The 21,119-nt window shown below is 38.5% G+C and overlaps 1 protein-coding gene across 13 annotated transcripts in view; it reads left to right on the top strand.

Annotated features, from left to right (window-relative positions):
- The window catches only part of SGIP1 (SH3GL interacting endocytic adaptor 1), a 221,071-nt gene that overhangs the window by 101,529 nt on the left and 98,423 nt on the right, over positions 1 to 21,119 (top strand). For 8 of the 13 annotated variants that reach the window (XM_032137478.2, XM_032137477.2, XM_032137475.2 and 5 more), the window contains 3 exons: positions 4,457 to 4,513; positions 7,459 to 7,513; positions 8,201 to 8,376. In XM_032137478.2, the coding sequence (XP_031993369.1) occupies positions 4,457 to 4,513; positions 7,459 to 7,513; positions 8,201 to 8,376 (288 nt within the window). Of the gene's footprint in view, positions 1 to 607; positions 680 to 4,456; positions 4,514 to 7,458; positions 7,514 to 8,200; positions 8,377 to 21,119 lie in introns of all 13 variants that reach the window. The other 5 variants (XM_032137476.2, XM_032137473.2, XM_032137464.2 and 2 more) reach the window with 1 other exon arrangement.

Raw genomic sequence — 21,119 nt, 5'->3', positions numbered from 1 at the left:
CAAACTCTAATTTATGCAGGGCAAACTAACTTGTTTCCAAGCAGTTCCAGTTTCCCTCCACACATAGACTTGGAGCATGAGGGTCATAGCCTTTGCTGTGAGAAGGTCATTTTTTATCACCCTGAACAGGTGTGCAGGAAAGGGCACAGATTTGGAGCTATCAGCTGTGTGTGCTGTGTGTATTGGTGACCCGCAGGAAGGCTTTGATCCAGGCTAAACTGAACTTTTCCTACTTAGGTTAGAAATACAAACATTTTTATTCAGTCTCTTCTTGTGTGTCCTCGTGCCTGTTCTCTACGTGTAAATTAAATGCTGGCTGTATGAGAAATAGATCCACATGGTCCCTAGCGCCTGGGACATACCTTCCTCCTCCTCCCTTCTTCTCTTGGCCTAACCAAGCTGGCCTGCTGAATAGAGCCTCATTATGGGCCCCAAAGTCCACTCTTTGCTTAAGGAACCCTGCCAAGATTGGTAGGCCGTACGATTTGGCCTAGAGATGGTTTCTTCTATGGTATGTTTGCTGACTCCATGTAATTCTTTATATGTGTCTTGAAGAACAAGCAGATCTTTTAACCACTTTTTTCTACATGAAAACAATCAATTCCAGCAGCCCAGCCCACACGAACCACCCTACAATAGCAAAGCAGAGTGTGCGCGTGAAGGAGGAAAAAAAGTTTCGGTAAGGAAACAGATTTTAGTTTAAAATTTCCAAAGGGTTATAAAAAACAGTGAGTAAAATCCCAATTTAAAATTTGGAAAACACAGTAGTTTTCATTTACTCCATTTAAGAAAACTCAGGTATTTCCAAATGACTTCTTGACTATCTGGGGCCAATTTTTAAATTAACCATATAGACTTTATGGACTGACATCTGAATATACTTTTAAAGAGTGATCACACATAAAAGATGTGTGTTACCTGTTTCATCGACAAAGGACAGGAATTCAAATTTTAAAAAGAATCTACTATCTATAAAGAAGCCTTTGGCTATAATAGAAATATCACCACATAAATTGAGTAGTCATTTCTTAGGATGAGCACTATCTCAATAACATCAGGCATTTGGCAGAAACTTGATCTATAGGAACCAGTGTATTTGACCAAAGGACATTGAGTCAGGGATGCTGACCCTAGCCCAAACTCTGTTGTACCTATAGCCATGTTGTAAATTATGGTAGCCGCATGTGACTATTTAGTTAAAATTCAGTTCTTCAGTTGCACTTGACACATTTCAAGTACTTCATAGCCACTTGTGGCTAGTAGCTACCATCTTGGATAGCACACAGGTAGAACATTGCCTTCTTCACAGATATTTCTGTTGGGCCGTGCTGTTCTATGGAATTATTTACAAAGTGAGTCAAGTCTACCTCAGTGGAGAAAAGATAATATTTAGGCAGTACATCATGTACCTTTAACACACCCCACCCAAGGATCATTACCTGGCCATGAGCTGACCTTGAAAACCAGAGGCATTCCCAGTGGAAACTGACAACTTTGATGAATGTATAATTGAACTTAACTGTCACTATATTTATCTATTTAGCCCATCATATTATCTAAGAACAGATAATATACGCCTAACCAAAGTAAAATATCTATGAAGACATGATTAGCATCACTGTGAGCCTCAGTTATCTTTAAATAATAATCATATTCAAGTTATTAAAGTTACTTGTGTTAAGGTGGGATTTTTGAATTTTAAGAAATACAAAAAAAAAAGGAAAGGTAAAAATCTATATAATTACAATTCCAAGAGAAAAATCATTGTTTATATGTTGGTGCCTAACTGATACTTCCTTCAGTCTTAAGCCTGGTTTTTAAGTGGTGTTTCCCCACTTCACTGATATTCTTTCTTGCTTCTTCTTCTTGAAAGTTTTCCATTTGAAAATCAATAGAGTCATTATCTTCACTGTTACTAGTACTGCAGTTGCACCTTTCTCAATGATTAAACCAACAAAGAATTGTTTTTTTTCTTGGGTTTGAACCAGAAGAATTCCATCCAGGCTCTGGCCTAGCTTTAACTTGATAATTTTCACTTGGGAAACCAAAGATATTTGTAAGAATCCACTGGCATAACTGAGACCAAATTCCTCTAATAAAGCCATGTATGTGTGTTTGTGTGTGTGTGTGTGTGTGTGTGTGTGTGTGTGTTGAATATCTGCCAAAAATGGTGTATTGTTATGATTTGTTGTTTGTTTTTAGTTTTTGTTTTTAAAGTGTCCCTATTTTTGAAGAAAAAAATTCTACAAGTTTTGTTTTCCCTTTATCTCAATCTTCCTCTGGTTTTCATGCAAACTGGGAAATTTTCACGCTGCCTAGATCGTCAAATTTAGAACTCACTTTTCTTTCTACAATATTAGATATATGTTGTCAGGAATGAAAGAAAAATAAATATATATATATATCTGTGTGTGTGTGTAGGTATCTGTGTATGTCTATATATATGCATGTGTATGTATGTATGTGTGTATGTATATATGTATGTACATATACATACACACATATATACTTACACACATACATACACACACATACATACACACAAATATATATATATAAACTGTTTAGCTGAACATATAAACCATCTTGGTTTTTAAGGGCCTTAGTTACAACGATGAGATTATCATGGAAGCTAACTATAGAACTTTGAAAATTTTAAACTCAGTAATTTATCTAATCTGTGGTTTTGGGTAACAATCCCAGATCACAAAATTCATGAGTTTACTTCTCTGGAATCTGCTTAGTCCTTTTGATCTTCTATTAATATAAATTAAATTTCTATATTGAACTTGTTTATTATATATACTTTCTAAGAAGGAGCGGAGCACTTTGCAAAGAAGTCATATACAAACAGACTGGTAAAGCAGGAATTAAAAGAGAAAGTAAATATGATAAAGAGAAAATAGGAGCCCTGTCTATTCCCAAGTGAGAGGATAATTTTTATTAAGTGATACATTATGTAATGGACCAGTTCTCAACAGTGGCTTCATAAGGTACACACAGGCAGAGTTCATATGACAGGTTTTACAAAGATCATTGTTCAAAGTAGAAAAAGTACCACTGAAGCACTAATTCAATGAAGGCAATTATATGGGAAGATTAAAATGATGTAGTCTGCATACAAATAATCTATGTCAGGAGTGGGACAAAGGGGGAGATGGTCACAGACCTTATGTCCGTGGATGCTGGTCTGTGGAGGCATGGCCCAGTTCTTATATTTGTAAATTCTAGTGCAGTGGTAGTGTATTGGAAGAAAGAGGGGATGAACACATTATCTATTTCTTCTGCATTATTCACCCTTGCCAAAGCCCTGCTAGTCCATAGAATGCCCAGTCAATATTCACTGTTATTCAATGATAATGATTATTCTGGGTTATCTAGTGATCCTATGTGCACACATAAAAATCTAATTTCTCCAGCTATTTGTCAAATTGGGTATTAGTTGTTTACATTGCAGTTCAAGTGGCCTTTATTTGTTATTGCAAAATTAGAGGTCCTGTGTCCAAGCCTCGTGCATCACCATTTGATGTGTGTTGTTCTGAGATCTGCTATGCGCAGTGACATACCCTTGCTCCATGTGCTAAATATAAGAATGTTGAATGAACCCTCCATTACCAGCCTGATTTGTGTTTGTCGTTTGCTCACAAGACATAGAAAATCTTGGCAATATCTATTTGGGTGATGCCACATCTTTGCTCAAGTGCTTGTGGCCATGTGTCATGGTTGTACTAGGGGACAAAGAAAACTTTAAGATAATTAAAAGACAGTAGTGCTGATATCCAGTAAATTTGCAATGACGCGTGCTCATGGAGGCACAGATCACACGGATGATGAAAATCCACCATTAATCCTCAAATTCTATTTTTAAAATTTGATAAGAAAAGCCATTTTAAAAAACATTATTTTTAATAACTAGGAGCTGAATGAACTGATTTGGAGCTGACTTCCTCTATGTTTTATCAAGGGGGTAGTTACAAAAAAATTGAGTCAGTGCTAAAATGCTAAAAGATTAGTTAATGACTTGGATGAGTACTCTTTGAATATGTTGTAACTAATTGGATATAATAGCAGCATGGAGGTAAAAATGTTTCCATTTAAAATACATATGTACATGGCAATATCTCCTGTAGATTTAGAGGATTCCATTATAATAAAGGTGCTGCTAATTCTTCAGTAATTGAATAAAATTTGAACAGTGCATCGTTAATATCCCTGTGCCTCAGTATCCTACAATCTTTTGTGAAATAAGTACGTAGGCCCTTTTATGCAGTGTCACGGCAGCTAGATTTACCATTCCATTACACAAATGTGCCTCCTTAATAAACTGCTCTAATATGTCTTTCCAGTGCTGGATTTTGATAGCTCTTGCTAAATACAGATAAGAGTTAAATGTTCTTTGTTCCTTTGTTTTTATTCAAATGTTTTCCTTCTAAATTCATTTTTGAATTTATTACAGAAGAAAAGCAATGGGGCACCAAATGGATTTTATGCGGAAATTGATTGGGAAAGATATGTGAGTATCAGAAGAGTGTTTCTCTTTATTAAGTATTTTACAGCTTAAAAATGAGTTGAGGCATTCTTATAATAGGACTTAGAAATAAGCGAAACATTCTCCATGTCATTAGGAATGCCTGGCATATTTAGGATGGGGCTAAGGGCAATACAGTCTGTCAGAACTGGGTGTAAGATCTTGTCCAAGCTTGTCTACCTTTATGGGATTTTTTTGTGATTTATTTACTTATTTTAGCTGATCAGCTATGTTAATGTTAGTGTATTTTATGTGTGGCCCAAGATGATTCTTCTTCTTCCAATGTGGCCCAGGGAAGCCAAAAGATTGGACACCCCTGATCTAGCCCCTACACATATTAGCTGTGTGTGGCCTTGGAGTAGTTATTTGCTGGGTAGCAAAAAAGAAGTCAGTAGTTACCGCATGTCATTGTTGCGAAGATTCAAGGAGCTAATTATTTGCAAAACATTTCAGTAACCTGCCTAGCCTGTAGTATTTGTTCAAAGAATGCTTTTCTAATATTAAATCTGGGTGTTTCAGCCCTGGTTCTACTTCTTAGAAGCTTTGAGAATAGAGGCAAGTCAACGTGATTTTGGCAGGAAAGGCTTCAGGGAGGATGTGACCTCTGGGCAAAGGCCTAACATATACATAGAGGCTAACAGGCTGAACATTTGGGGGAAGAGAATTGCAGGCAGAGGTAACAGCAATGATGAGGTCCCTGAAATGAGACAGTGCGTGAAGCACGCAAATCACAAACGTTGGGAAGGAGAGAACATGTGGCTGAGAGGGGATCAATGGAAGATAATTACAAATGGGAGGTTAGAGAGAGGGGCAGGAGCCAGCCCTGCTGGGCCTTACTGGCTACACAGAGGTGCTTGACTTTTGTTCTAAATGCAGTGACAAGCCAGGGACGGGTTTTTAGCAGGTAAGTTACCTCAGTACACTTGTATTAAAAAAAAAAAAACAACTCTGAGAACTGAAGAAGGAGGAAAAGAGGAAGACCACAATAAATGCTCAAAAAAATGGTGAGTTTCAGACATAGAAAGAAAAATACTGTATGATCTTGCTTATATGCAGAATATAAAAAGAAGTCAAATATGGGAGGCCGAGGCAGGAGAATTGCTTGAACCCGGGAGGCAGAGGTTGCAGTGAGCTGAGATCGCACCACTGCACTCCAGCCTGAGTGACACAGAGACTTTGTCTCAAAAAAAAAAGAAGTCAAATAAATAGAAACAGTAGAAAAGTAGTCAGCAGGGATAGAAAGAGAAAGGAAATGGAAGAAGTAGGTCAAAGAGTACAAACTTGCAGTAAGGTGAGATGAAGTCTAGATACCTAATGTACTAAAAATTTGCTAAGAGTTTAAGTGCTCTTATACACACACACATAAAAAGGGCAACTATGGAAGGTAACAGAAATGTAAATTTAACCGTAGTGGTCATTTTACTATGTATATGCATATCAAAACATGTTGTACACCTTAAATATAGACAATAAAAATGATTTTTTTAATGGGGTCTTTTTCCATGGTATGTAGACCCTCTTCTCTCTCCATGGTTATGGCATTTTTATTGCTTTATTAACTCCCAAAACTAACTCTCCAACTCTGCCTTCTCTCACTGACAGACCTATAACCTCAACTGCAACAGGGCCACCTACAAATACTTCATTTTCCTCCCCTCTAGGACATAGCGTATAGTCTGAGACACCCGGGGACAAAACCTAGATCTGACATTTGCTGGGTGTGTTTCCTTGAGAAATGGCGTCTGATTTCTCTTATTTTCCCCCTGATAAATGGGATCATTCTTTTCACATATGCTTGTTACGTGGTTCAGTGAGGTAAAATATGGGTCACAATGCTTACCATATAATAAGAATCCAAATGCAAACTGCCTTTTTATGTTTTCTGCTTCTTTCCAAAAAATGTTAGTTGTCTACTGTTAGAATTAGTTCAACTGGGAGTACCAGCACTCTCCCACAATTTGAGGGTAGAAATCTTGGATTCCTCTTTAACCTTCCCTCTGCTTTTTCTCCTATGACTGACGGATCTGTTACCAAGAACCAACAATCCATCCTTTCAAATATCCTTGATTCATCCCATCCCACCAATAACTCGATCCATATCCTTAGCACATCTTGCCTGAATCGATGCACATGTTTTAAATTAGTTTTTCTTTCTCCAGTCCTTCTGTCCCAAGGCTATCCTGGAACATACTTCCAGAACTCCTTAAGATTCTACTTTCAGTATGCCGCACCCTAGCTGAGAAGCTGCAGTAGCTACCTCAAGTCCAAACTCTTCCCCTGGCCTGTTGGTCTCCATAGTCTCATCTCCCCATCTCCCGCTGTGCAGCTTCTTCTCTAGCCATGTCATCTTTGCTGTTGCCCTCTCTTTCCCCATCTGAGTCACCCAGTGTCCACTCCCATCCTGGTGTCTCTGAGCAGGCTCTTCCTTACCACCTAGAAGGAGCTCCTACTCTACCCTCTCCTGTCTGTCCTGAAAGACCCATAAAGATCTCCCTGATTCTTTTAAACCTCACTAATTTCCTTTTCTTTGAACCCTGTCTGACACAGGTGTTTTGTGTTTTGTATTTTCTTTTTAATTTTTACCTACCGAAACACACTTCATTTTCCCTGAGGACAAATAATCTGCATTTCTTATCACCCATGTTGCTTAGCACAGTCCTTGGCTTACAGGAAATGCATGTTAAATTCTGTTTGAATGCTTTCTTTCATTGATAGTTAATTCTTCCTCATTTATCCTCCCAGTAGGAGGACTCTCCAAGTATCCTTGAGTAAATATCTAAACATATTGCTCAGAATTCACTTCCAAAAGTTAAAAGCTTCATCTCCTAAAAGAAAAGACTTTTCTATATCCTTAAATAGAAGACTCTAGAAAAAAAATAATTTCTTGATCTTAGGGTAATAATTACTTCATTTGCACTTGTGTTTTATAGAACTCACCTGAGCTGGATGAAGAAGGCTACAGTATCAGACCCGAGGAACCCGGTTATATCCTTTCTTTATTTTTTATTTTAATTTTCATTCACTCTCAGGAAACAGTAGGATAAATTCAGGTTTTACAAAAGTAATGAAATAACCTAATCTTCACAAGTTCTGTTATCCCTAATATTAGAGATGAATAAACAGCACTGAGAACACCCTGAGCTCTAGCAAGCAGGCATTTTGCCTTAATCTATTCATAGAAAAGAGAGAGGAGAAAGAGAAAAACGTGCTAAAAAAAACAACTGTGGAAATGGTGGGTACCGGGCTGTCTGCTAATCCCTGATATGACTGTCATCTATAGTGACTAGAAAATAGCTCTTACTGTCCTCTCCCTACAATCCATCTCTGGGCAAAGCATGTCACACTGAAGCATTTAAAACTCATCGACGATCATTCATAAAGCAGCCTTCCTCTCTCTGTAGATGAGTAAGCTCACATGTGCTTGTCTGTGTGTGCTGAGTATGACACAACAAACGGTCAACTGCAGCAAAAATGTAGGATATTAGAACCATTGATCATGTTCTGAGGAAAAGTGAATAAGTTCTAACCCTTTCCTCCTTTACTTTTGTATGTTTTGCTTTGATTTTCTGCTATCTAAGGATACTTTTGCTGTCTCTATATGCAATTGCTCTTGTCTTGGGGTCATTGCCTCCCAGTAGAAGAAAGAGTTATGTATCTTTAACTGTGTTCTACCTACCAAAGGAAAGCACTTTTATTCTTCGAGTGAATCGGAAGAAGAAGAAGAATCACATAAGAAATTTAATATCAAGATTAAACCATTGCAATCTAAAGACATTCTTAAGAATGCTGCAACTGTAGATGAATTGAAGGCATCAATAGGCAACATCGCACTTTCCCCATCACCAGTGGTGAGTGTTGTGTGTGTGTGTGTTAAGCTTTAGTGAGACTGAACAGAGCTATGTTCTGCCTATATGCATTAAGTCGATCAGAAACTCCTTAAATTGAAGCCTGCATATGGTCACCATATCATGAATTCTATAAATCTTAAGAAGCTCATTCTAGCTTGAGAAAATTGTACTTATTTTATATTGCAGTCCTTGTGCTTTTCAAAAAGGTGAAAAATATATGGAATCACATTTTCTTTTGACTTACTTTCCTGCAAGCATTTTAAAAAGAAAAAATAAATAAAAAGATTATCCAGACTTATCTCTCATGCAGACTTAGCAACTAGAAACAACATGAAGTTCACAGATTTGCTAACAGTGATTTTTAAAAACACATCTTAGTTTCCTTTTCTATGATACACCACATGAAAATACATGGAAGGAAACTGGTTATTTTTTGTATTGCTATGCTCTAAAGCCAAAAACTAATCAAAATCATAGTCTAAATCGAATTTAAAACTCATATCCTTCATTCTATTGTATTATCAAATTGACTTAAATAATCTCAACTTTGGCCGGGCGCAGTGGCTCACACTTGTAATCCCAGCACTTTGGGAGGCTGAGGCGGGAGGATCACGAGGTGAGGAGATCGAGACCATGGTGAAACCCTGTCTCTACTAAAAATACAAGAAATTAGCCGGGCGTGATGGCGGGCGCCTGTAGTCCCAGCTACTTGGAGAGGCTGAGGCAGGAGAATGGCGTGAACCAGGGAGGCGGAGCTTGCAGTGAGCCGAGATCGCACCACTGCACTCCAGCCTGGGCGACAGAGCGAGACTCTGTCTCAAAAAAATAATAATAATAATAATAATAATAATCTCAACTTTAAGGTACCTCAGATATGAGTACTATCCTATTTATATTGTTCAAGTAGGTATTTTCCTATAGACAAGCTAAGACTTGGGGTAAAAAAAAAAAAAAAAAAAAAGAGGTATTTTTGCACAATTTGTGCTTTCATTCCCCAATTCCCAGCTATTAAATTTCTTTAATTGCTGAATTCTGGGTTCCAACATTTACGGTCTTTTCTCTGTTTGATAAATGCCACCATTGTTTTCTAAAAATGGTTGTGAGGAACAGATGAAGGCTCTCAAACTGGCAGCTAATATGTTCTTGGCATCTTCTTTAGAGAGATGTGATCTCCGTACAGCATTCCCCCGAACAGAGCAGTTAATAAATGCTGAACCATTTTCGAGATGCTTCAGGAAACATCTCAACTAACCTTTCTAAATGAATTGTAATCATCCATCTTTTGAAAATAAACTTTTGCCTCCCTGGGATGAAAAATGTCTATAATGATGCTTTCTTTAGTGTTTAATGCGTATAGTGGACTTGATCGCTACTGTTGGTGACAACCAAAAAGATTGCTAAGAGTAACTAACCACAGTAAATAATATTTAAGGTAATTTTTAATCATATACTCCCCTGCTACTTTAAGATGTCTTCTTGAAAAGGGAAGAATGAAATGTATTAGTTTTCTTTTCCTTCTACAATGGAAGGTGCAGATTTTAAAGTTACATATTGGCCTGTAGTTCTAGTAATGGTGGTATTTTAAAAGCACACTCTTTCACTTTTCAGTGGCATCTTCCAAATTATTTTTCACTTACTGAATAATATTTTTTACTAAAAATCTCCTTAAATGTCTAAAACCAATTTATAGCCACGTCTGTGCAGTTTATTTTATTCACTTCTCTGAGTTTGTTCTCTGTGTAATAAACTGGCCCTTTGGAAGCTACCTGGGGTAAGTAAAAGAAGGCAAGTTCAGAGGATTAAGTGAACACATTTATGTGAAAGCAAATGTACTGGGCACAGTCCCAGAAACATAGTGGATGTTTGCTGGAATATAGCTGAATCCAGGAAGGAAGAGATTCCCTCTGTTGAATAGAATATGTATGCCTAAATTATCTGGTAGCTATTCCTCCAACCAGATACATTGCTAAGGATGCAGCAAAAAGTGGTGGTTTACTCTGAGCTCTTCTCAACATCTATTTTTAAGGAAATATATTGACATGATGTGGTTAAGATTCTGATGAAAAAATGTTGAGGGAAGCAGAGTGAAAACTAGATGGAGACACCCAGAAAGAGTGACCTCGGAGTTACTCTGTTTCTGCAAACCAACACCACCACAGACCAAGGGACCCTCAGCTCCCGTTCCTAGCACCCACACCTCCAGTTTGTTCCCTGTAATGTGAGAACCTGGATTTCCTATTTCTGCGATTCCTAAATATTTATAATTTTTCATAGTTGGTGTGGAAGAGTGAGCTGTTATTACTTTAGGAAAAGGTGAGCATGTTTCTGGATGTACATGAGTTTAAAGAGAGGTTATAACTGAAAACATATTCTTGGCTTTAGAATCCTTGCCCTCTCCTTCATAACCCATGTGTAAATATAGATAGATATAGATATAGATAGTTTGTTGTTGTTGTTGTTGTTGTTGTTGTTGTTTAGACAGAGTCTTGCTCTGTTGCTCAGGCTGGAGTGCAATGGTACGATCTCAGCTGACTGCAACCTCCACCTCACGGGTTCAAGCGATTCTCTTGCCTCAGCCTCCCAAGTAGCTGGGATTACAGGCACGTGCCACCATGCCTGGCTACTTTTTGTATTTTCAGTAGAGACGGTGTTTTACCACATTGACCAGGCTGGTCTCGAACTCCTGACCTCAAGTGATCCGTCCACCTCAGCCTCCCAAAGTGCTAGGATTACAGGCGTGAGCCACTGCGCCCAGCCATGTACATATATTTTATAAATGACATATGCAGCACTTCCTCTCCAGAGCCAGATAAGTAGAAATAACCTAAAATCCAGCTGGTGCCATGACAAAAATGACAATGATTTTGGACTTTCATGTTTCCAGCCAAAAGAGCAGACAATTATACATCTATACTTTCTTCGGGTACTAAAAAAGAAATAGGATCTACACAGTTAATGATATATCAGAATGTTTTATTTAAGCTATGGTTTTTATACTACAAAAGCATCAATCATTACATTAATAGAAAGGAAATTTCAAATAATAAGTTATTCATAACAATGGTTTACGTTGGACTTCTGATTTATGTTTATTTTGAAGTTTTTAAGATAAAGTCGTGCCTCACTTATTCTTTTCATTTATTTGTTAATATGTATCCACGAACTATAACCAATTTGATCTCTTTTAACATGAATTGGTTTTATTTTACTTGAATAGTTTTGCTATATATATTGGGCGGTCGAATTAATGAATGAAATGCAGTGGGAGGAATGAATGAATCATATAATTATGTGTATATACAATATAAACTTATCTGAAATTTACTTCTCAAGACAGTGTCAGCAGCAAGATAAATCAAGATTTTAATTGCTGGCAACAATTCTACAGTATAGTTAGACAAATAAACAAAATTTTAGTCCAGATTTTGCCTTAGCCCTTGATTTTTATATAGAATTAAAATATAACGTGGGCCAGGACAAGGCAGAGCACCAAAAAGGCAGAAGGCTAATGCAGGAGTTAACTCACAGGTAAAGGATAATAATTCTTACTCTTATCATGTTCCAGTCTGCTGATAAGATATCATGCTTATAGGGCAAAGAATGAACATCACCCAGGGTTGAGATGCTGATTTGGCATCTGCGTAAGTTAGAATATTTGTTAAGCTGTTTTAACAGAGACCAAAATAATAATGGCTTAAATAATATAGGTGGTTTCTTTCTCTCCCAAGTAAAAGTCAAAGCTGACAGACAGTCCACAGGTAAAAGAGTCTTACTCCAGTGGTCATTCAGAAACCCAGGAATTTTCTGCATTATTGCTTCCCCTTTCCTAGAGTAGCACTGCTGCCTTACCACTGCAAGTACTTCCATGTACCAGCCTTGGGATGGAGGAAAGAAGAAATAAAAAGCAAGTAGTTTTCTTTAAGTGTTTAACTCAGAAGTTGCATGCATCACTACCACCCAGATCCCACTACCACAATTTAATCACATGGACACATTCGCTGCAAGGGAGTCTGGAAAATGTAGTGTTTTGCTAGATAAACATGTAGCCAGCTAACATTTGGGGTTTTATTACTAAAAGACAAAAGAACAAATGGCTATTGGTGGACTTTGACAGTTTCTGCCACCAGGTCCTGAATTATATTTTATCTGCATCTTAAGGTTAGAATTAAGTAATCTCAGATTATTTCAGAGAGTTCATTAGGAAATGGGATTTCTTCCCATATATGTTTAAAAATATTCCCAGTACCTATTGAATCCAGAATGTTCTAAAATAATTTTCTAATCACTAATTTATAAGTGCTAGTGATACTGTGCTGCTTGTTAGCTAACAGCAGGGTGAACAGAGACACTCCAGTGTCCCTCTGCTTATTCAGGTTCACTGTTTTTTTGAGGCAGGCTGTTCCATTGTTGAAAGAAAAGTCTTCCTTTTATTAAACCAAACGTGTAATTTTGTCCTTGATTGTAGTTGTACTCTTTAAAGGATGAACAAAGGGTAAAGCCCCTTCTTTTACCAGTGAGTTTTCCATGAAGCAGAATGACTCTAACTCCAAGTTTAGTGTGCGGGATGTTTATTAAGGAGTGACCTTGGACTTAATACCTGTGGTGTGGGGTGGGCAGAGGGAGAAGTTGAGCTGTTTTACACAACCAACAACAGCCTGAGCTGATCCCAGGGAAACTCAGGAACTAGTAGGAGTCTTCAGAGTTAGTGTGAGTTTGGCTAAGTTGAATAACCTTGATACTGCTCAACCCATCAGTGCTCTGATGTGGGCCACACTAGGAAGGGGCATGCCCTTGGGTTAGGTAGCTCTCTGCAGTTGAGGCAGATCCTGAGGTGCTGACAATGGAAGGCTGCAAATAGCCCTCCCGGCAGCTGGTGCAAGGAACTCATCTGAAGAAGATTCTGCATGGTGCATTTTGGTGTCCGTCCCAAATTCTCTGTTCTTGACATAAGGCCTAGTATATCATTGCCATTCCATTAATGCTTACAAGTGAATGAGTGAATGAGTGAGTGAGTGAGTGAGTGAGTGAGTGAGTGAGTGAGTGAACAAATACATGAATGGGACCAGGCCAAGGACAGAGAACCATGGCATGCCACCACCCTCCAGTTTTACAACTATCCACTGATAACACCCTTCAGCCTCCTTTGTTCACCACACAACGTTTCTCCTAACTGTCCCCTAATCCTGGGCACATATTTTCATTCATTTTTTCCAAAACAACACTGCATTTGAGAGACCGGGGGTGTCTATGGCATTGCCTGGATCTATCAGGCCACAAACCCTATCAGAGAGAGTGATAGGTTCAGTTTGCCCTGTTTCTTTGCGCTGGCACCGAGGGTTATCACCTTCTTTTCCAAGTGCTCTCTGGCTATCTTTTTAAATATTTTGTTCTAGAATTTTGGGTTAATCACAAGCCAGTGTGTAGTAACAGAAAGCACATATCACATGGATTCAGATTGTCCTGGGCCCCAGCCCAGGTTGACCACTTTCTACCTGTGTAACCTTAGACAAGCCCCATAACTGTTCCGATCCTCCATTTCTGCCACTGTAAAGGAAGGATGATAACAATCCTTAAGGACTTTTTGTGCAGAAGATCCTAATAATAGTACATGATGTGTAATTGGTACTCTGCAATTGTTCATTTCTTCATTACTTAACCTAGATTCTTTTAAAAAAAACCACTTCTCTTTTTTCAGGGGTCATGCTCTGCTTCCCCACGTTCAGCCTTCTGACCTAACAGCATACTGTGTTTTCATGTCCTGGGTTAAAATCTATCTACATCTCTAGGCTAGAATTCCATTAAAGCAGCTTGGAATTCTCTTGCCTGTCTCAGACTTTAATTCTGAGCCAAATCTGATCCGCCTTTTAGAGGAACTACTTTTAAGTTAGTTTTCTCCATCTTGGACAATTTTGGTTGATTTCTCTTTAAACACAAATAGAAACTTTGTACATACCCACTGAAGGAACTGAGGTACAGTGGGAAAAGTGCCAGCCCTGACCTCAGCCTCTTGCTAGCAGTACTGCTTAGGTAAGGTACTTAAACCTCAGTGACAGTCTCAGTTTCTTTCTGTCTGAAATGGGACAAACAAACAGCTACCTTACAGGGTGGTTGTTGGCATGGTCATCTCTGCTAGTGCAGTGTAAAGACCACTCTCCCTAAAGGAGGAGATAGAGACAGATGCAACATGAACAGTTCTGTGGTTTGCTTGCCTTTACACCACACTCCCTACATTTGGGGTAGAAGCAAACCTCCATTATATCATACAAGAAATGGCTTTGTTCTTAAAGAGTAAAATAATTTTTGAAGGAGGCTAAATAAAATAATCACTGCAGGAATGAATTATAAGGAAATATGACTTCACACACACACACGCACACACACACACACACAAAAACCAAAGTCAGAATTCAACATACAATTGAATTGAATTGAATACAATTCCCTTTAAGATAATTTGAGGGAAATAGAAATGACACTTATTCCAATGATGTCCCAATTACTCAAACAAGAGGGTTCTACCTCCTTTTAGTTGGTGACCTTTGGTACGCTGCAAACCCAGTGCCTTGGTTTCTTCATCTATTAATGGGGTGACTCCCATACCTACTTCATTGGGCTATTTTGAGGGTTGAATGATTTAATGTATGTAAAGTACTCCTAATAGAAGCTACATGTAAAGATTTTCTCATTGCTATAGAGCCTAGGGCACATTCTAAAGAATATCATTAATAGTGATAAATAACTCAAATTTCCAAAAGTAATTTAGAGCCAAGACCAGTCATTAATTACCCATTAATTACCCTAAGCATCAAACTGGGAAAATGTGTTTTTTGTGATGCCTTTTGAAGATAATTCCAGAAGGAAGCATCTCTAAATTGTTTTGAGTATTATCAACATCCCCTGAATACATATGGTACTTCTTCAGGAGACTTACTGAAGGCTAACATTCACAATGGCACACTTCATTGTGCCTCATGGATAATTGACTTTGTTTCTAATTCGCCCTTCAAATCGTTTCACCAAATATAAGTTGAGCACCCTCCATGTAGCAGGAACTGAGAGCTAATACCAGAAATACTGAACAGACTGAGAAAACCACATCTAGCAGCAACCAGAAGCTGAAATTTGTCTTGTGGTTCAAACCCTTGCCTGTCTTCACTTCAGTCTCCTGACTGGTTTTCTGCAGCCCACATTCTCTCTGGCCTCCATTTCCAGGTCTCCTGGCTTGCTCACCCTTCCTAGGGTCTCAGATACGGACATCTCCATTCCTTCCAAATCCCACACGGAGCACTGTCTGACACATCTGCACCATGTGCTGTGCTCACCAGGTAACTTAAAACCTGTGGCTCCCATGGCTTTTGTGGAAGTGAGAAGACAAATGCTATGGTTTAATCTTTGATGTGATCTTTTCCTTTTATAATGTGCTCCCATGGATTCCTTTATTTTTGTTTTTCAGAGAGCCAATAATCCCTTCTGGCTTACCTTGAGAAGGTGTCTTTTAACTACAAGCATTTTGTTCCTTACTAATTAAGATATCATGCTCTGGAGTAAGTCAGAACTAAGTTTGCTTTCTGGCTTTGCATTTATTATCCACGTAGCCCTGAGCAAATTGCTTAACTCTTTAAGCCTCAGTCAAGGCTTAATTGAGTATAAAATAAGTTAATAATACTGCCCACTTCAGAGGGTATTTGTAAGAATTAAGGAAGTAATGCATGTAAGGTGCTTAGTACTTTGTAAGTACATTTATGTAAGGTCTAAAAGAGGTGCTTAGTAATGATAGCTATTATTAATCAGGATAACAATAGAATATCAAAGTCATCCTTTAAGATCGTTGATGACTTTGAGAACTTATCATGGTGATGAATTTGGTAGTGGCAGCTGTGAACACGAGTGCTGTGTGTCAGATGCTTCACATACATTAATTCATTCATCCTCCCAACAACCCTGTGAGATCAGTACTATTGATATCCCCACTTCGCAGATGAGAAAATTGAGACATTGAGGGATTTATTAACTCACTCAAGGCATCGCAGCTAGTAAGTGAAGTTGCTATTCACTTCACTCAGAAAGTTCAGTTTCTGATTGAGAACTCTTAACCATTATATTATATTTCATCAAAACCACTAGTTTTGATGAAAGCTATTGGCTCTCTTTCTAGAAAAAAAAAGTTCACTAGCTCATTCAAAATATTTTACATACAATTTCTGAATGCTCACATGAAATAAACCCTTTGAAGGATATTGATGGATGCCCAAAGGGCCCGGGATCCCAGCCTAAAGGGCCCACCTCATAGACTTTCTCCCCGCTGAGTCCATCCACAAACACTCTCTTCTATGGTACAGCACTTCATATATTGTAACACATGACAGGAGAGCGAGGCTGAGTTGACACCTTGGCAGATCGGGCTTAAATGCTGCTGTGTGATATGTGATTTCTCATTTATTAAAATTACCTTATTATATATGCAGATTGTCTACACTTTTGTTTTAAATGTTAAGGAATGATGTCCATTTTTATATGACTCATTTATTTCAGTTACCCTAATCAATTAATCAATTGGCAAGCACTTTTTACGTCAATGGCACATTATAATAATGCTATATGTTTTATAAATGCCCAGTCACGATCAAAAGGATGAAATGAGTAGCAGCACTATTAAGCAATCTGGGAGGTAGTGATGCCCCTATTTTACAGAGAAACCAGCATAGAAAGATCAAGAGACAAGGATAAATAGAATGAACACAGGCTTTTGAGTATATATCTTATTACCTATGTGGTCATAGGCAAGTTCCTCAACTCCAAGCTTCAGATCTCATGGCTGTAAAATGGCAAAAAAAAATGTGTCTACCTTCTTATGACATGAGAAAATATTGTAAAATACCCAGTTCAGTGCTGTCTCCCAGAAGAGGTGCCATTAAATATCAGTCACCTTCTCAGCTTTGCTTTCCGTTTCCTTAAGTTCAGAGACTTGTAGGAGGCAGAAGGAAAATAAAAATAGCGAGGGAGGACTTGAGCAAAGTCACAAGGGCTGGGAGAAATGATGTGAGGGCAGGAGCTGACCTACCCTGGCATGTAGGCCAGTGCCTTCTCCCTTCCTCTGGAAAGTAAGTGGTGCAGTGATAAAGAATCTGACACTGAGCCATGAAGGAACAATTAATCTTCATCCTGGAGATTTGTGATGCATAACTCTTTAACCAAAAAGACATGAGGAGGGGGAAATAGCTTTGAACTGGAGACAGTCTGGTGTTGTTTGCCTGTTCCATGTGGCCCACCCACCCTTCCACCCCCAAATTAGCCTGCCAGAGAGCAAAATTCATGAATTTGCTGCTGCTTGGTAACACCACCCCCTTTCCTGTATTCACTTTGGCAGAAGGTTCAGCACCCCATTGAGTTCATTGAAAACAAAGAGTCATCAGTGGAGGAGGTGAGCTCCAGTCTCCTACACACCAGTATTCTCTCCTGGTAGAAACAGTGCACGGTGCAAGGAGAGGCTAAAGATTGCATGCGTTCTGATGCTAGGCACTCAGCCCAGACCTCTTATGCAGTGAATTAGAGGGCAGAGGTTCAGCTTGAGTTCTACTCACCAAGGAAAGCTTCATAGGGTAAACGTGATTTGGATTGGTCTATACCAGGGATATGAAACTTGGGGCATATAAACTGCCACTTCATCCCCAAATCTTCCACAGACATTGCCACTAAATCCCAGATATGGGCTGAGAAGCCAGCCCCCTCTAGACAGACCTGCAGGCAGCTGGACCAAAATCAGCTAGAGTTAACACACGAGACACAACTTTTGTTTTTCCTGGGCCTTATAGAGGATAGATGGGAAAATAGGTGGAAATTTTCTTTTTCAAAATATATTTTTTTCTTCTCAACATTTTAATAAACCATGGACTGTGTGCAGAAAATTAGTTTTGTATCTGATACATGTATTTTCTTTCCTTCATTACCAATTTTTTTTCCCTAGGAAATTTTATGTTGCTTCCATTTCCTGACATTTAAAATCCACACCTTTCATGCCCACCTTACTCTGGTAAAAAGAAATCGCTGAGCTGTATGAATATTTAGTATTCAACCTGGAGTGCCTTTGTCATGATTTCTCCAATTCATGTTGGTTGCACCTTCTCAGTAGATGGTATTTTGCTCTCTTTGTGAAATGTACGGGTTAGATTTTTCTTGCATAAACACAATTCCTACATCGTTTTATACTGTCTAGGCAAGCTGACCTGATTTGGGGGTTCTGGAAACATGATCACCATGGCTGGAGATCACAAACACTGAATTTCTGTAACCAACTCAAAATTTCATTGAATAAGGCTATGTACTCACAATATTGACACATTGTATAAAATGTTAGGATGGCCTCAGTAGAAGTAGCAAATTATTGAATTATATGTTTTTTATTACAATGTTAATTGCAATAAAAAAAGGCTAACTTTTATACCTTTAAGGTCTGCCTTGATTTTAAATGTCAGTAGCATTTAGAATTTAAAACTATTTTGATTAGCTAAGGGCCATAATCAGGGTAGAATGTGCTCTGTAAAGAAGCAATCAATTTTGAAAGTAAGTTTTTAACAGAAGCCTGCTTTGTGAGCAGTTTACTGAATGTTGGATTTCTAACAACTAATCCTGCACCCAGAGCTTGTAGGTTGTCTACTTTTTCTCTAAGGAGGCATTTTCTCCAGGGCCCACAGCAGTGAATGACACATAGTAGGTACTTAGAAAATACTTGTTGATTGTCTGGGTGGATGGATGCACCACGGGACATTATATAAAATGTATGCCGTATCTAGCTCTGCTATAATGCAACTTACATTACTCGCATTACTTTACAAACAGAGCAAATTTATGGTTCTCAGTTGCTTTGATCTTTTCCTCTTCAACTTAACCAAGTTTCTTTTTCTACTACTTGATGGGTGAACAATAAGAGTAATAATTTCCTGTTTCTTCCTCTACAATGTGTAGGTTCTTTTTAAAAGTTTATTAATGTGTTCTTTTCTGTGGGTCCTAGTGCACCACCAGTGAGACTGTTTTCTCATCTAAAGCCTGAGGTTTTCATTTAGTTGTCTTCAACCTTGAGGGTGACGTATCAATGATTATCTTTCTTATACAATTATACTTATTTTTTTACTAAGGAGTTTCTACAAATATGTGAATAATAGTATAAACAAGCATAACAGTACAAGAAAAAAAAAATCTATCCCTTTGCCCTCTGAAGGAGATTTTGTTTTAGTGGCAGCAGTTTACAGCAGTAAATGTACTTTTTATTGTTTTAGAAAAAAAAATCTTAGAGTGTGAATCACTCACATTAATTATGTCAAAAAAATTTTCCTCAAAGACTGGGGAGAATTTTGTTTCTAAACAGAATGAAGGTGATATTTCCTTCCGATTTATGTCTGTCTGAAGGACAGCCTCTAACTGCTCATGGGCCTTGGAGCTGTAGCTTGAAACAGCGGCCAGCACAGGAGAGGTGCAGAGCTGTGCCTGCCAGCCGAGCTGCCTGTCCCAATGCGGGCAACAGAGACAGAGGGCAGATGGACTGGCCTCAGTGTGTTTTGCCTAACCGAAACTCCTTTCCACTTTGTAACCTATTTGAAGCCCATCTTTATTTCATTATTTTTTAAACACAGCACAGGCAGAATCAACATGAGTTTCCAAACAGGAATGACAAATGACAGCACATATCATAACCGGGTATTTTCTGATATTTTTTCATCCAGCCTCTTCTCAACACCAACAGTTACTAAATGTCCACACCTCAGAACTCCTGATAAGTTACAGCAATAAGCTGCATTGGAGCAGAGTAAAGCCAAAATCTTCACGGTGGCCTTCAAGAGCCTCATTGTCAAGATTCCCCCTTCCCTAGACTAATGCCTGCCATTCTTCCTTCTCCTTCCACTCCTCCCTGGCTCCCTGGGAGCCCTCTTCCCCTAGATAGCTGTATTGTGACCTGCCTCATCAACTTCATTTGTTTGCTCAGTCACTTTCTCAAGGAAGCCTACCCTGACCACCTTACATAAAATCGCAAAACCCTTTACCCTGGAATTCCTGAACCCCTTTATTTGCTCTACTTTTTAAAATTGCATTTGTCATCTTCTAAAATACTACTTTCTTTATTTAATTATTACACAGTCGTATGTTGCTTAATTGTTGTTAGGCAATTTTATCGTTGTGTGCACCACACAGAGTGCACTTAGACAAATCTAGATGGTGTAGCCTACCACACACCTAGGCTGTATGGTATAGCCTGTTGCTCCTAGGCTACAAATAATGTATAGCATGTTACTATATTGAATACCATAGGCAAATGTAACACAATGGTATCTGTGTATCCAAACATAGAAAAAGTACAGTAAAAATATGGTATGAAAGATTTGTTTAAACGGTACGCCTGTATAAGGCATTTACCATGAATGGAGTTTGCAAGGCTCCAAGTTGCTCTGGGTGAGTCAGTGAGTGGATGTGAAGGCCTAGGACATGACTGGACACTACTGTAGACTTTGTAAACACTGTACAATTAGGTTACCCTAAATTTATAAAATTAGCCTTATAACTCTTTTACTTTGTAAACTTCTAAATTTTTTTTTTTTTTTTTTTTTTTTTTTTTTTTTTTTTTTTTTTTGAGACGGAGTCTCGCTCTGTCACCCAGGCTGGAGTGCAGTGGCGCGATCTCGGCTCACTGCAAGCTCCGCCTCCCGGGTTCACGCCATTCTCCCGCCTCAGCCTCTCCGAGTAGCTGGGACTAC

The sequence above is a fragment of the Hylobates moloch genome, unplaced genomic scaffold (assembly GCF_009828535.3).
Source record: "Hylobates moloch isolate HMO894 unplaced genomic scaffold, HMol_V3 SCAFFOLD_18, whole genome shotgun sequence".
Classification (NCBI taxonomy): domain Eukaryota; kingdom Metazoa; phylum Chordata; class Mammalia; order Primates; family Hylobatidae; genus Hylobates; species Hylobates moloch.
This window is presented reverse-complemented; position numbering and strand designations above follow the sequence as displayed.